Genomic DNA, 16,010 nt, shown 5'->3' with positions numbered 1-16,010 from the left:
AAAGAAGTTCAAGATCGGAGGGAGGGCAGGGGGGGGGGACTTTAAAGTGTTTGCCGAGGCCAGCCTTCCTTCGCTAAGCATTCGCTCCACTTTCTTGGTTGACTCTCGTTTACAACCGGTTAGCGCCAAATAATTCGTGTTGGTCGTTATTGCCCCTTGTTTGCGGAGGCGGACCGTTTCTGGGGGAGGGGAAGGTGCATCCATTTTATTAACAACTATACTGCACTGCCCTTGACTAGAGAGGTAGTCCTGTCCCGCAATCTACATTTTCAATCTGTCAATAATCACCAACAACCTCCTCGGGAATCATATTCCCAATTCGGTAAAGCATCGTGCTACCGGGTTTTTTTTTCTCTTTAATTTTTTTTTTCTTGTCTCTAGGATCGAACTAAACCCAGGCGGTTCTAGCGCAGTCAAGTGCAATTATCGGCATTCTCCGACCAACCACGGAGCCTGCTATCACCTCTCAAATGTCAACCGATTGGATTACCCATTCCACTGTCTTGTCGGAGCTTAACTTTCTGCCGTCCGCCGAACTCTCAGTGATACTCAATGGTTCAACACACAGTGTCAGATGACGCGTGGGCGCTCTTTAGCCCTCCCTTGCTCCCCCAGACCGTGTCCCTGAGCCCCAAATCCCAAGGACCTGAGCGCTAACTGATAACTAGCCGGGAGGGGTCACTCTTGCCGTGCAGGGACAAAAGTTGCAAAACATTCAGCCGCCAGATAGATCCGAAACCACTCGGGTTGGTTCCTAGGGATATGGGCATGGGAAGTCGGTTCCACTCATTGTCCTCTCTTGATGACGACTCTCCTATCACCAAGTTGGACAGCTACAAGGATCTTACGGTTATCAGCCAGCTGCAGAAGACAGGAGTTCACTTCCCTGTGTGGCTCGGTAACCCGCAGCTACTGGTACAAGAGCAAACCCCACCAATTTGTCTTTCTTTTGATACGGATTCGCGATATTACAACTCCCGGGGGGATTTTTGCCGTGGGTAAGAGCAGAGAAAAACAACATCACTATCTAGGATTGAGCCGAAAAAATGCACCCGAATTCGGAGTAATGTGACATGAAGTTTGATTGCCTTACACCTTCGCGCCTAGGATCATTCCTGTCTTTGCAATTCTTGCCCCCAGAGCCATAGCGGCGCCGAGAAGAATCGATGTACCCGCAAACATTTGAGCCCCCAGATAGCTTCCATCTTGTCTTCTGATGAGGGCGCCGCAAATCGCCGGGCCAGTGAGATTTGCAAAACTAACAAAGCCGAGAATCATTCCCACCCGAGTTCCAGTCCTGTTTGGATGGGGTGTCATTGTAGTCGCGACTGCTGGGAGAAGAGCTTGGAGCGACGCTGCAAGGAACCCATACACAATGGTAAAGGCAAACAACCCCCCGATTGAGCTTATCGCTGCCCAGCAGTATACAAGCAAGCTTGACGCAAAACTCAGCAGGACCAAGGCGTTTAGTGGGCCCGTCCACTTATCTGCGATGACTGATGGAACAGTTCGTCCGACCACACCAACGCCATTGAGAACCATTAGCAGATAAATTGGCTCCGCATACTGAAGCTGATCCCGAGCAAAAGTACCCATGTAGAAAAATGCAAAATAGAGTCCCCAGAAGATAAAGAACATGCTCAACGAAAAGAAAATAAACGGCATCTCGGAAAAAGCAGATGTATCTATCAAGGGGCCGCTTTTCCGAGGTGCTATGCGTGGCTTGAACCATATCAAACATGGGATGTATGTTCCAAGCATAATGAACCCCATGGCTCTCAAAGCCCACGGAAATCCAACACCATCCTTGAAGATCAGCCAGTTGATCAAGACCGGATAGACAAGTCCGCCAACCGCGCCGCCGGCAGCCGCTAGCCCAACGCTGAAGGCTCGTTTCTTTTTGAAGTACTGTGAAAGAACTGCCAACGCTGGGCAAAATGTCAGGCCGTTGCCAATTCCGAGACAAACAGCTTGTGCGAGGATTATTTGCCAATATTTTGTTGCCAACGAGGTCATAAATATGCCCAACACCTGCAGAAAAACTCCTGAGGCAAATATGACTCGGAAGTATCCGCCATCGGTAAGACGCCCTGCGAAAACGCCGATGAAGAAAAGAAGAAACATCTGGACGCTACCAATCCACGATGCTGCCGATTCTGAAAGGTCGAGTGTTTGGGTGTAGTATTGCTGAAAGATGCCGTAGCCATTCGCGACGCCCCAGGTATTAAAGAATACGATGTGCATAAGAGCAACTTGCACCCAGGCTATGAGTCCCCCATCGGGAACTTGGTCTGGTTTAGAAGATGCGAGCTCCTGGTCACTCTTTTCGCGATCGACCTGTTGGTCGTGCTTTCGATTCAGCCGCATCGCCGGTATAAGGAATTCGACACCCGCTCAAGTTTTGGGGAGCGAAACTTCGGAACAAATATCGATCGGTTAGCTTGTCGAAAGTAGATGTCAACGAATCAGTAAGAGGAACCGAGACAGAATAAAAACATTCATGGAATTTTGCAAGTGAGTCAAAACAGAGGTCGTTTGAGGGGGTTGCGTCAAAACTTCTGGGGATTCCCGTAGAACTTCCGCAATTACCGCAATTGCCTTCGGCTTTGGCGTGTTCCCGCAGCTAAAAATGCGGAGTATGAAACTCACCATTTCCGGCCATTGTAAGAGCTTACCCTGCTATCATAGTCATTAGACAAGGAGAAAAAATAATCAGGAAATTCTATCATCGCGTCTAAGCCTCCTTAAAAGTAAAGCCAGAGACTTATAGCTATATTTGACCAGGAATCTCCTCGAGCACCTTCACAAAGCTGCAATCTCTTTGAAGTGACTCACAATAGCAGTATTTTCCGCGATACTTTCACTTGTGATAAATATGGTAGAGCACTAGTAGACATCGATCCTATATCATCGTCCTAGGTATGAAAGGAGTGCCTATGAGTGGCCATTTCTGCGTCCCCATTTCTCTCAATAGTTGTGACTTGGTCAATTCGGAAGTAATTCTTACCCCATCCACTTCACTTGAAATAAACTTCGATCTATCATATCATCTATGTTTAAAAATACTAAACCTTGCGTATTCGGCCCGATGGTTCAATCAAAGCCAGCCACGGAGACAAAGAGGGCTCCGCTGCCTCCGCTGCCAAGCAAAGTCGGACCGGCCTGCCAAGCCTTCAGAATCGATGCTGCCTTATGTCTCGAGGTGGCTCAAATAGGGCCCCTTTGACATTCCTGGATCCCAGTAAGCAGACTAGAAGTTACCTATTGGAAGAATAAAACAATGAATTGCCCCTCCCGCACCGACGACACCTGGTTGCACGACGACTGGAACCAGAACCCACCCCGTTTCGCGCCAGATCTGACGACTCGCCAAGACCTCATCGGGATTTCAAACGCTCGCGAGAATCAAGCAGAGGAGAAGGGATCGGAGCTGCTGGGAAGTGGCTCGAGTTGTGCACATCGACCGTCTCTAGGGAGATCCGATGCAAGCGATCGCCCGCTTGCACTGGACGAGGCGTCCCTGACAAAGTCAGGTATGAATGAGGCATCCCCCTCTTCTCTATCCATCGACCTCATGGCTAAATTTCCCTATAGGACGCCTCACTTCTGGAAAGGACCCAATTGAATCGGTCTCTCAGAAATCATTTCCAAAAAACAACAACTTCATCTCATCCCAACGCGTCAAGGACTGGGGACTATGGCTGCTCTCGGTTATTTGCATGTCAATTCTCATCTCCCGCATTGGTAGCAACAAACATAAAAGTTCGGCTCAGCCACTGCTCTTCGAGGTTTCGCCAGTCGAAAGATCTTTTGTCGAGCCAGAAAAGCGATCGCGATGCGCTTCTGGCGGAGTCGGCGGCGATACGTATGACATGCCACTACATGTTGCCGCTCTTTTCATCATTTTCTTCGTGTCGGGATTTGGCTGTGCATTTCCAATTCTCGCAACGCGCTTTCCTCGACTGCATGTACCCGCCTCCTTTCTATTCTTTGTGAGCCATTTCGGAACTGGCGTTCTGATCGCCACGGCCTTCGTGCATCTTCTCCCAACTGCCTTCACCTCTCTTGGGAACCCATGTCTGTCGGACTTTTGGACAAAGGACTACCCGGCAATGCCGGGAGCAATTGCACTAGGCGGCATCTTTCTTGTCACGGTTATCGAGATGGTTTTCAGCCCAGCTAGGCATGTCTGCCGGGGAGGAAACCGTACCCCTAATGCAAATATTGACCGGACCCGCCCCGGCCAGGAAGAGGATTCCTCTCCAAGCACAGATAACAATCTCCACGCTATTGTTTCAAGGCCAAACATTTCTCAGCCCATCGGGCTAGACGCTGGATCCCATCTGCGGGATATGGGTCCGCTTGTCGGAAGGTCAGCGAGTATCAGCAGGGCCATCAATCGAATGGGCGAAGGCAATGAAGAAATTGTTCGAGTCGCATCTGCTCCGAATATCCAAACTCACCATGAGAAGGATAACGGTACCATTCACACTGATCTTGAGCGTGAAGACGACTCATTCGCCCTATCGCCAGAACAGAAGCAGAAGAAAGAGACGATGCAAGTTTATCTCCTCGAGATGGGCATTCTCTTCCACAGTGTTTTCATCGGCATGTCTCTCAGTGTTTCTGTTGGGAAAGAGTTTGTGGTCTTGCTCATTGCCATTGTCTTCCATCGTGAGTTTATTCTCGTGTGGCGTTTAAGTATCTGGTATCGTCTAATGAAATGTGACAGAAACATTCGAGGGTCTGGCATTGGGCTCGCGAATTGCCTCTTTGCCTTGGAGGAAGGACCAACTTCAGCCGTGGATTATGTCCCTGGCTTATGGCTGCACGTAAGCTTTTTTTCTTCTTAGTGTCCTCTAAAGGTTCTTCGTAATTGACTTGTTTCTAGAACTCCCATCGGACAGGCTATAGGCCTTGCAACTCACACTCTATACAGTCCCGACTCGGAGGTCGGCCTGCTGGTCGTCGGTTGCATGAATGCTATGTCGTCTGGACTTTTGATTTTTGCCTCTCTGGTCGAGCTTATGTCTGAGGATTTTCTCAGTGATGAGAGCTGGCGTGTCCTTCGTGGAAGAAAGCGAGTGTACGCCTGCATTTTGGTTTTCCTGGGTGCCTTCTGCATGAGCATTGTCGGGGCTTGGGCCTAGCAAAGCATGCATTGCACCTAGGTATATCAGTGTATGTATGGCCGTATAACTCAGGGTCCAGCTGTACCGGAAATGGTAAGTCAACTCCCGGTTCGCGACTCCCTGGTATCGGCTATGTCTTCATCCGGGTAAGAATCTCCCTCACGCGCCGTCTCTCCAGTACTACGGTGGCCCGTATGATGGCGGTATACGAGCTCTGGCTTTTACTGCTTCGGAATTCGAATCGACATCGGTGTTCAGATATTTTGTCATGGTTTTGAGCTCCTGTATTTCCATAGCCCAGAAATGAATGACAAGATATGGCCATCAGTGAATCCGGTCCTCTGGAAAATTTCCCGTTGCGAACAGACCCGGTCACCTGATATAAACCCCGATATTCAATAATGATGAGATGATGTGACTCACTCATAATTCGCATCTAAGCCAATCCCAGTCGAACATTTTCGGTGTCAGCGAGAGATCTACTCCGGTGTGGAGTGCAGTAGATCACCAATCAGCGGGATTTGGTTTCCGAGCCTCCGAATGGTGTCACCCCGCGTACCCCCCCACGTATCCCCCGCGTCTCTGATAAATATAACATATCTCGGACCGCCACGCTTATGTTGCTTTAAAACCCTTCAAATAATCCAAAAGAAGTCCTCAGGTCTCTCCTCTTAACTTTCACGACATTCATCATGATTTCCGGTATCGCACACGTCAATCTCACGGTAACGCCCGGCACGCTGGCGCAAGCAGAGGAATTCTATGTGAAGACCCTTGGCTTGACATCAGCGCCTGTGCCTGCGCTCCAGATAGGAACAATCTGCTGGTAAGTAACCGTAATACCAAACCCTTCTCTCTGCTAGACCTCACCAAAGCTCCAGCTAATCGGCTTGATGCCCCGCAGGTTCAACATCGGCTCCAGCGGACAGCAGATACACATCACCGACCACATCGCAGCGGATCCGGAATCAACCAGGCACCCATGCTTCAAGATCAATAGCCGCGAGGAGCTGGAGCAGCTCAAGAAATCAATTTATGATCACCATGTCCGAGGAGGGCCGGCAGCTCCGCTAACAGCCGATAAGCCTGGAGAGGTGGATTCTGGTCAGTTATTTTCTTTTCAAAAGCCCCCGGGTCAGTATAATGACTAGATTTCTTTTTTAAATGCAGGTACAAAGGGAAAGGAGTATCCCACTCGTTTTTTCGCGCGGGATTATGCAGGAAACCGGCTAGAATTTTCGTTGTAAAGATGGAATGGAGAAGATACTTTAATTATGGAGATCAGTGGATAAAGAAATTAGCGTCATATTCTTTTAGTGGTCCTTGTAAAATTGAACCCCCGGTATCATTTAAAGCCCTGAGGAGCTCCTAGTACTTGTCGCCCCATTCTAAGGATGCTCGTGCTGGCGTCGGGCTTGATGCGGGGATGCGGGGCTCGCCGAGCAAGCAGCAATGCATTGCCCTGCAGTGCAACGGCCAGACCGAGGACCTTGAGGCCTAGATTTTTATATAAATATTCAATCCAGCTTCAATACTCTTGTTTTAATTGATTTCTCGCGATATCACCTCAATTCAAATAACTCACCTCTTTGATTTGATCTGGGGTTGGTCACACCTATGGAACCGAGGCTACATGATGGCTCCACCACGCACCCCTCATCAGCGTCTCCCTGTTTTCGGTTACAGTGACGAATAAAACAGGCCTAACTATGTTCTCTTTTGTTCAGGACTAATTCGCCTCCGAGGTCCCGATCATCTTGTGGATTCGGATAGGCTACGCCCCGCCTCTCCACATGAACCGGACCTCCTCTTCACTTGGCGGGGAAAGCCTTCAAATAGCTCGCCGTCGATCCTACCTCACCCTTTCCCTTCTTTTCCGTCAATCGAGCTGAAACTCTTCACATTTCCCTACACTTTCTTCTGTGATATATTATCAATCTTTCAGTATGGTTGAGATTCCAAAGAAGCAAAAGGCTGTTGTCTTCGACCAGCCTGGAACGGTCTCGACAAAGGTCGTGGAGATTGACGTCCCTGAACCCGGTGCGGGTGAAGTTCTTATTAATTTGTCTGTATATCATTCATTCACTACCTCTTGCTTGTCGGGAATTAACTCCGTTGCAGGACACACTCCGGCGTATGTCATTCTGACTATGGTATCATGACCAACACAGTAGGTCTTTTCTCCTGACGGAATGGGTCCGTCCATCTCTAATCTATGACAGTGGAGCATGCTCCCTTTCCCTACTCAACCTGGCCAGGTTGGTGGTCATGAGGGTGTAGGAAAGATCGTCAAGCTTGGCGCAGGTGCCGAAAGCTCCGGTCTGAAGGTTGGCGATCGCGTCGGTATCAAATGGGTCTCCAGCGCATGCGGCAACTGCCGTAAGTTTCTTTTTCTCCATAATACAGTTCTTGTCTACCTAGGTATTAACCGAGATACCACAGAACCCTGCCAGGTGGGCTTCGACGGACTCTGCTTCAACCAGAAGGTCTCGGGCTACTATACACCCGGCACATTCCAACAATACGCACTTGGCCCCGCCAACTATGTGACTCCAATCCCAGACGATTTGGATTCCGCCCAGGCAGCTCCCATGCTGTGCGCCGGTGTCACCGTGTACGCAGCTCTAAAGCGCAGCAATGCGAAGCCTGGCCAGTTCGTCATTATTTCCGGTGCCGGCGGCGGTCTCGGCCATATCGCCGTGCAGCTTGCCAGCAAGGGCATGGGACTGCGTGTAATTGGCATTGATCACGGCAGCAAGGCCGAGCTCGTGAAAAACTCCGGAGCCGAGCATTTCGTTGATATCACCCAGTTCCCTACTGATGATGACGGAGCCGCCCTTCAGAAGCATGTGCAGTCCCTAACCGATGGATTAGGCGCCCATGCTGCTGTCGTTTGTACGGCTGCGAATGCTGCATATGCTCAGGCTCTGCCGCTACTCCGATTTAACGGCACGCTGGTCTGCGTGGGTATTCCCGAGCATGAGCCCAAGGCTATCGCGACGGCTTTCCCGTCATCATTCATTAATAAACATTATACTATCACGGGTTCTGCGGTCGGGAATCGCACCGAGGCAATTGAGACGTTGAAGTTTGCTGCGAGAGGAATCATCAAGGCTCACTATCGGGTCGAGAAGATGGATGCTTTGACCTCTGTTTTCCAGGAGATGGCCGAGGGTAAATTGCAGGGCCGTGTCGTTCTGGACCTCTCGGGCTGAGTACCCTCGACAATAATTGAGGTAGTGCCGTATTAGTATTATGTGTATCCATTGATGAATAAATAAATGAAGTGATCTTATCATACATTTAAAAGTCTCGGCTCAATAAGAATTGAAGTTTAGATAATAATTTTGTGAGTGCTCAGGGGGGTAGCAAAAGGAGGTGTATGTAACCTGGCCATTTGGAGTTGTTGCGCAACAGATGCAAAAAGAAAAGTCTTGCTTAAAGAACATAGCATAAGAATGTTCAAATGCACAAAAAAGTTGACCGACGCAGGGGTCGAACCTGCAATCTCTTGATTCGTAGTCAAGCGCCTTGCCATTGGGCCAGCCGGCCTGTTGTATATAATGCTGCTCCACTTTTGCCGCTATGGAGCAGGAAGGAAAATACCTTAAGATTTTCCAATTCCCCAAAACGCATTAGATATCTCAGGATCAAATAGCCACCAACACTACATTTAGACTTCTCAAGGACTATTCTAGTTATACCAAGGTAGTGTTTTGATACCCAGGCACCAGCTCGGATAGTTTTAAACCCTCAACTCCAAGGGTGACTGAGCACCTGGGCAATGCCAACTTTCTCAAATATTGCTGGATATATATAGTGGTCTGCACTACTGATTCTCTGGTGCTAAATCTCCCTGTGGTACGTTCAAAAACCAGTAAACTTTCAATTTTCCTAGTTTATTTTCGTAAGGAAACTTTCAGATCAAGCCAAAATATTAGACTAAAGGATTTTTATGTCCTAAAAGGGCCAGTCTCGCGAGATGAATATTGGAAAGCAATTCACGCATGGCAGGGGCCAACCATTCCCGAGGTCTATCATTACAACCGCTATCCTGCCACCTCATAATTACGCTATATCAGCAAATACCTCCGAGGTTGACGAGGTAGCACTTAGGCTGTTGGATGTAAATATTATCAAGATACACCTAATGTTATCCTCAACCATCATCCAGATATATCAAGGTTTCAAAGTTTGGATCTACTAGTAAATGAATGACCGACTCTGATATTCCGATCTAACACAGCCCCCGGCGCGAAGGTTCAAGTTGATCACTACCTTGGAAAATCATGACTGCATCAGAGGAATGCGAGATTTATCTGGAAATAAATACTTCCGAATTATGATTGAAAAATACCAAGTCGATAAGAATACGAAGCAAGGAACAGGTGGCGGCACTTACACAACACCTGGGCATTGAATCAACTGTACGACCTCGGTAGGAATAGTACTAGTAGTTTGACTCAATTCATACCTCTCATTGTAAAAAAAATAACCCACCAAAACCCCAGGAACCAACCATCCTTCCTGGAAAACACTTGCACAAACAAAAACCTAGCGCAACGTGTGCGAATTAAAGGCCACCAACCCTCCACTAAACACGGGCTACCCGATCAAATTTACACCCCCACCTTGAAGGAAAATCCTCAGCAGCCCAGAGACTCCGCCGAACAAGAAGCCATTATCTGCAAAGCTCCCAAAGGAGCGAGAGTCTACACAGCCAGCCAGCACAGGCAAGTTAAAAAAGCGGACAAAGCTGAATTTAATTTCCACACACAGCCGAAAAGCTCGGACCAACCCCGAGGCTTTTAAGGAACCGAAAGGGGGAAAGTCCAACGCAAAATATTCTTAAGGCGCCCCGTAATAAGTGGAGAATGAAAATATAGGCGCGGGAACGAGTGGAACGAGAAGTGAGCGTACGATTTTGAAGAGCTGCATGTATGTGGTATACTCGACACCTTGGGCGGCAATTAGTAATAGAGAAGAAAAGCGTCCCGAAGTCGGACAGAGAATCACACAGGCCAGTACCTTTTCGGTTGGAGTTGATATTCTCTGTTTTTATGAAATCCAAGGTCGAATCCGCGCAATGCCGAGTCCATGTTCTCCGCTGACTCCACCATCGCACTACATACCATGACAAATAGAATTCTTCCTGTAGAATTCTGAACAATTTTTGTGTCTATTCGTGGAGTATTCAAGAAACTTGGTAGAAGAAATAGTGCAGCATCTTCATATTTGCAATTGAGATTTGTTCTCAGCTTTCTTTCATCAACCGCAGTGGGGATGTTGTATTAGGCGATCTTATTTCTGCCGCGCTAGAATAATATAACAAACCATCCGCCGACAGAGGATCTCTTTGGAGCTGCCAGATATATTATAATAGGGAGGATGAGTACTTAGACTGGAGTGGCGTATGATCATCCAAGAAAGATATTATATCTTAGTCTCTTTCACTAGTATGTCATATATTTTCCTGCTAGTTGATCATAACCAGAATGATCGCATATAACGGTGTAAAATTTGGGGATATTGTGCCAGATAAACATGAAACATAAAGAAAAATGTACAGGAAACTTACAGAAATTGAGACGTTGCTAGTACAATCCTGCTCATTGAAGCTTTTTCCAGTGCCAGCACCCCGGTCTATCAGTGAAATTTCCAAAGAAATCAAAGTCGAGATATCATTCTATCATTCGGTCCCGAAACTATACAGAAACTAATTATAGAATATATTCGATCCTCAAGCCTCCACGATATGAATATCCAGTAGAAAAAAAAATCGAGAGAAAAAAAAGAATTGACCCGACAGGTAGTCGATAGACCCACCCACTCAACCATACCCTAGGGACAAGGCTGCACTGCACCCTGCTCACCCACGATAGACAAATCAAATCCACCCCCCCCTACGCTACTCACTACAAAGAATAACACAATAATCCCCTCATCCAACTTAAAAACCAAACATTGTTATTATCTTCGCAGCCCGTGCTGTAAAGTGGGGATCCAAGCCCCAAAACGCGGTGAGGTTTCCACGGTTCGCGCGCTCAAATCGGGCTACGGCGGCGAAAGTGACACGACCCATGCGCGTGCCGGACCATGGGCGCGGGGGCCCCAGCCCGGCGCGCTGGGATTTTAGGAGGGTTTTATGACGCCATGCTACACCTGACGTTCTTGTCGGGTTTTGTATAGTGGTCATTATGCTGTCTTGCGGGGTTGGGGCTGGGTCCCAGGGTGAAGCGTGATGTGAATGAACCGGGTTCTGACGAGTGGCGATCTCGATCAGGTGTACGAGCTGGAAGATCGGTGATATAGTAGTAGTCAGATAATTTTATGTATAGAAGGGAAAACCGGGGAATGTAATGGGAAGACGAAATAAGATCGATCTGATTAGATGGATGATGGCAGACTAGAACATGGGCTAGCTACACTAAGGTAAATAAATGATAGTGGCATTCTGGAAAAGAGAGAAACAAGCATTTTGGAGTCTCGATGTGGGTCAAACAAACGATGCAGGGGGTATTTGATTGGAATGAATGCGATGGCCGCCCAAGAATGACAATGACAGAGTATCAGAAATCCACACAATGACAGTGATGCAGTAAGAAATGACGAGGAGAAGTAAGTGCAAAATCAAAAAATCAAAAATCAATCAACGAGTCCGTTTCGAATAGCCTCCTGGGCCCCCAGCTGCCGGGCGTTTATGTCCAGATCCAGACGCAATCTCAGAGCCAGCTGACTGCGCCCTTCGAACCAAAGCACCCAACCGAAGAAGGAACGCCTTCGGTGCACGATTCACCTCCATTCGCTGCTGGATAGGCTGCAGCTGGTTGATGAATTGGTAGAGATCAGACGGGGCGAGGCTTTCCAGCGCATCAATGACAAAAAGCTCCTCATCAGAATCAATATCCGAATCCTCCGACCCGATCAGCAACTGGTATAAATTCCGCTGATCCTCATCCTCGCCATGAAAGGACGACCGGCCCCAATTATTTCCATCCAACGGATCCTTATTGCGAGCCGTCACCGCTTCAAGAATAGAAACAAGTGCCTTGGCCGCACCCTCCGAACCATGCGGCGAGCGCAGCGCAATGTTCATCCGAATATGCTGCACCAGTTTCCGCAGCTGCGCCACTACCTCGTCCACTTCGACCATACCGCCGCCAGGACTCCCGGGATCCGTGGGCCGCTCGCCTGTCGCGCAGTATCGGTCGAAATCGCGGAGGAGTCGCCGGCACTGCTCTTGGATTTTGTCAAAGTAGATGGAGGCACAGGCTTGCGCGGGCTGGGATTTGCAGAGGTCGATGAATAGGCCGTCATTTAGCATGGCGAGGCGGAAGATTGTTGCTTCCACGTCCCCCTGTACGACGCACTGCTCTGCGGTGCGTGCGTGCGTCGTCTTCTCGACGAGATCCTGGCGGAAGTTTTCTGTTAGAATGCTCGAGTTGAAAGCTGAGAGTATGTCTCGGAGTTTTTCTGCGCGTGTCATGCCGGTTCGTCGGCCGTCGCCGTCAATTCGCATATACTGCCAATCCAGACGTCCTGTGACTGCTTCCAGCTGGCCTTCTAGGAGATCCTCAATGCGTGCTCCGACCTGTGGTCGACCGTCGGGAGACAAAGTTACACCTTCGTCGGAGGGCGGAGGAGGATTGGAAGGGAAGCAACCGTGGAGTTGGTCGAGAACCCACTACATATGGGGCTGGATTAGCAATTGTATTTGTATTTAGTAGCCTGACGACTGGAGGAACCCTGTTTGTTTTTCTCAGTGCTTGGGACGACTCACGAAGATATGGTGGCACGCTGCTTCGGGTCTTTCTTGAAAAGCCGAGCAGGTACAGGTAGTCGAGTCCTTGCCAACGTGAACTCGAGGTCTATCCGAAAGCTCAAAGTCATATCCCGTAGACGAAGCGCGGGCATTCACGACGTCGATTTGTTCTCCCAAACCCACCAAGGCGTGAGCCTCAGATTGGGTATCTAGATGGCTGAGATCATAAGTGATTCCCGAATGGGCCGAGACAGTCGAAGTGCCCACAGCAACAGATTCATCCTCAGACTCATCCTCTTCATCACTGCTTTGCTCACTGTCTTCTTCCTCCCCACTCTCCTCTGGCGAAGTATTATCCTCGCGAAGTCTCTCGGAAGGGTCCGCCCGCCCCGCGCGGGCGGACCTGGAGTCCCGCGCAGGCATCTGGCCGATAGAGAGACGGTGGAATTGCCTTGTAGGGGGAGGCATGATGAGAAATAAAGGGGAGGGGGAAAGGGAGGGGTGAAATATACAGAGAGAGCTGTGGATTTGGATTCACGAGAGTTCTTCCGACCCAAGGACGGAAGCGGGTACCCTGAACCATGGATCGGGCTTCCCTGGCGCCCGCTTTAAATAATTTCTTGGGAAGTTCAAGTTTTGCTGCTGGTTCATCTTTAGGTACTTTGTAAAGTAATGTTGAAGTAATACTGGATCATCATTTGGTATCCAACAAAATGGTTGCCCAGGTATGCCTGTGCCTGCACCTGCACCTGCGCCGGTGCTGGTATCGGTATGCAACTGTGCCGACTAGATGACTAGGTTCATCCGCAGACGGGGCTTCCGAGAGAGGAGATTGAAGAGTGTGAGTACATACTAGAGAAGAGGGGGAAGGGGAGAAAAGAAAGGGTAAAAAAATTTAAAAAAAAATAAAATAAAAGAAGAGGGCTGGAGAGCTCTCGGATCGAATAAGATCGGTGGAAAAATAATTAGATCAGGAAAAAAAAAACCAATAATAAAAATGTAAAAAAATGTAAAATGGCAAATCAAATGGCCCGGTAACTTATCAGGTCAATCAATGAAAAAAAAACCTCGAAAAAAAAAAAACACATGTCCACTTCCGTTCGGCGCAGTCAACTGAAAGATCCAACGGCGCGTAAGGATAGGATTCTAGGGGTGGCAAGGGGAAAGCAAATTAGGGTGTGGACAGGAGTTGAAGGGATGAGGTCTCGACAAGGCCGAACCGTTTAATTAGGTCCCTCAATCCAATGGCACTAGGACACTAATTTGCAGCATGCGCGCACAGACGTCGTGTGGAATGGGAAACAAATCTGGGGTTCATGCGTGTAGTTTTCTTTCTGACAGGTTGATCTTGATCTCGGTTCTCCTAACCATCTTTAGTGGCGGCAGGGGAGGAGGACGGAGAGGGACGAAAAGAAAAAGAAAAGAAAAAAGAGTTGAATGGAATACCCTACCCGGGCACGAGAGCACAGTTGCTGGGTGAGCTATCTCTCCGGAATCACGCGAGATATCTGTCCGGCAAAGCTTCCATTGGGAATGACTGGTTCTACTTGACCCTGTACAGGACGAGATGCATGCCGCAGGTTGGTAGACGCCTTTGGCGAATCTGCTGGGGTCAAGAGGGCCCGGGCTCGGGAATAAAGGGAAAGTGGATGGGTCTCCCGTCGATTGAGATGCACGATGAATTGAGGAAGAGCCATGTTGACATCAGTATGGCATCAGCTTTACCTTCAACCGGGGCGTAGCTTCGTATCTGTGCTGGCTTGGTTTGAGTTGGCCTGTGCTGTGCTGTGCTATGCTGCGCCAGAAAGACGTGTGTCTGGGCTAGATGATCTGCCAGCCCGCTTGGGGCACAAGCTGCTGTGCTGCGATCGTCCAGCGGGGGAACGAATCTCGATCTTCCCTTCGGTGCTAGTGTGAGGCGTCACACCCGCCCGTTCCCCTTTTCATCCCCCCCCTCTTCGCCATTTCGCTTTTTGCTTCCACCCTGGTGTTAGCTCCTGATAGCCGTGGCCTCAAAGTCAATCCTGCCAAAAAAAAGCTCTAGCTTGTTAGTGGTGGGCAACCCCTTCAGATCTGATTTTGCTGCAATGGATCCTTATGCATTCCGTACCATGTCATGCCAAGGTCAAATCCACACCAACTAGCGAGTCATTGAGGAATGGGGGGGCTATCTTAGCACGCACTTTGCATACTCATTTCTTTCCGTGCATTTGGAGGGTAGATTCTATGGAGATCTTACCCCATTGAGACGTAGGTCTGTTTTCTTTTTGTCCCGCCACTTCGATGGACGAAGCATGTACGGAGTACGCGTGAGCGTGCCTGAAAGCTCGGTCCATCTCGGCACAGCACAGCAGGGACACTTCTCGAATTCGATCTCCAACGTCAAAACTTACTGTATACCTGTGACAGGTGTTGGACTGGCTGAACAATACTAAGAAGAGTAAGCCGGACCCGCCACACATTCAAATTAACCCATTCTTGTCATTCTTCGGAGCAAAATTTCTCGAGTTGGTGATTCAACAGGGCTGCCTTGCATATCGCCCCCCCCGTGTCAATTGGCAGGGAGTTCACGTTGAGAATGGCAGCGGCACTGGGCACGATCGATTCGGCACCAGGGCGAGAACTTTTATTAATTAGGTGCGTGGATTCGAGTCTGACGGTTAGCGCAGGTGATATGGTCAATCTGCGAGCGTGCTTTAGTGTTGCTGTGCCGGCGCAGCAGAGCACAGCACAGCACAGCACATCAGGACCCGCTGGTTTGGATGTTGGGTCTGGAGATGCTGGAGACTGTCTGGCCATAGGCTTTCTTTTCCCTGTCCAATAATCTTGGTCTCTTTTTGTCGATATTCCTTTTCCACTCCTTTCTAGACTAGGAAAGTGGTGGGGTGGACTTGGTCATCGCCCAATCTCATTAGGTGACTTGCGGGGCAGTCGAGGTTGAGATCATCGATGTCGGCGTAGAGAAGTTGTGATCGGCGAGAAATTGGCGTCTAATCCAGCCTGACTGGCTCGCGGCCGCCAATCATTGTGGACGGGCGCCTAAAGTGTGCCTGGTCTGCACAGCATCGGATCGGATTCACACGGGGCGTTCGGAGAGACCACATGGAACTGGGATT

General features: G+C 49.1%; 6 protein-coding genes across 6 annotated transcripts; 4 read left to right on the top strand and 2 right to left on the bottom strand.

Moving 5' to 3' along the window:
* Positions 1-1,089: 1,089 nt before the first annotated feature.
* On the bottom strand, positions 1,090-2,367 carry N7533_008769 (monocarboxylate permease; the record flags this gene model as incomplete). Its single annotated transcript, XM_057105419.1, has 1 exon — positions 1,090-2,367. The coding sequence occupies one exon, from the start codon at positions 2,365-2,367 to the stop codon at positions 1,090-1,092; it is 1,278 nt and encodes a 425-aa protein (XP_056956868.1).
* A 913-nt stretch (positions 2,368-3,280) lies between these two features.
* zrfD (putative plasma membrane zinc ion transporter) lies at positions 3,281-5,150 on the top strand (the record flags this gene model as incomplete). Its single annotated transcript, XM_057105418.1, has 4 exons — positions 3,281-3,533; positions 3,595-4,674; positions 4,733-4,832; positions 4,892-5,150. The coding sequence occupies 4 exons, from the start codon at positions 3,281-3,283 to the stop codon at positions 5,148-5,150; spliced, it is 1,692 nt and encodes a 563-aa protein (XP_056956867.1).
* A 674-nt stretch (positions 5,151-5,824) lies between these two features.
* N7533_008767 (putative glyoxalase family protein) lies at positions 5,825-6,283 on the top strand (the record flags this gene model as incomplete). Its single annotated transcript, XM_057105417.1, has 2 exons — positions 5,825-5,958; positions 6,037-6,283. The coding sequence occupies 2 exons, from the start codon at positions 5,825-5,827 to the stop codon at positions 6,281-6,283; spliced, it is 381 nt and encodes a 126-aa protein (XP_056956866.1).
* A 795-nt stretch (positions 6,284-7,078) lies between these two features.
* On the top strand, positions 7,079-8,347 carry N7533_008766 (zinc-dependent alcohol dehydrogenase; the record flags this gene model as incomplete). Its single annotated transcript, XM_057105416.1, has 4 exons — positions 7,079-7,197; positions 7,254-7,302; positions 7,355-7,511; positions 7,575-8,347. The coding sequence occupies 4 exons, from the start codon at positions 7,079-7,081 to the stop codon at positions 8,345-8,347; spliced, it is 1,098 nt and encodes a 365-aa protein (XP_056956865.1).
* A 3,434-nt stretch (positions 8,348-11,781) lies between these two features.
* N7533_008765 (uncharacterized protein) lies at positions 11,782-13,362 on the bottom strand (the record flags this gene model as incomplete). The annotated part of the gene is made up of 2 exons (XM_057105415.1): positions 11,782-12,816; positions 12,913-13,362. The coding sequence occupies 2 exons, from the start codon at positions 13,360-13,362 to the stop codon at positions 11,782-11,784; spliced, it is 1,485 nt and encodes a 494-aa protein (XP_056956864.1).
* A 1,815-nt stretch (positions 13,363-15,177) lies between these two features.
* On the top strand, positions 15,178-15,718 carry N7533_008764 (uncharacterized protein; the record flags this gene model as incomplete). Its single annotated transcript, XM_057105414.1, has 2 exons — positions 15,178-15,197; positions 15,532-15,718. The coding sequence occupies 2 exons, from the start codon at positions 15,178-15,180 to the stop codon at positions 15,716-15,718; spliced, it is 207 nt and encodes a 68-aa protein (XP_056956863.1).
* Positions 15,719-16,010: the final 292 nt, after the last annotated feature.

This window comes from Penicillium manginii, assembly GCF_028828005.1.
Source record: "Penicillium manginii strain IBT 31320 chromosome Unknown utg000006l:1.0-4164085.0:1.0-4166146.0, whole genome shotgun sequence".
Taxonomy (NCBI): Eukaryota; Fungi; Ascomycota; class Eurotiomycetes; order Eurotiales; family Aspergillaceae; genus Penicillium; species Penicillium manginii.
This window is presented reverse-complemented; position numbering and strand designations above follow the sequence as displayed.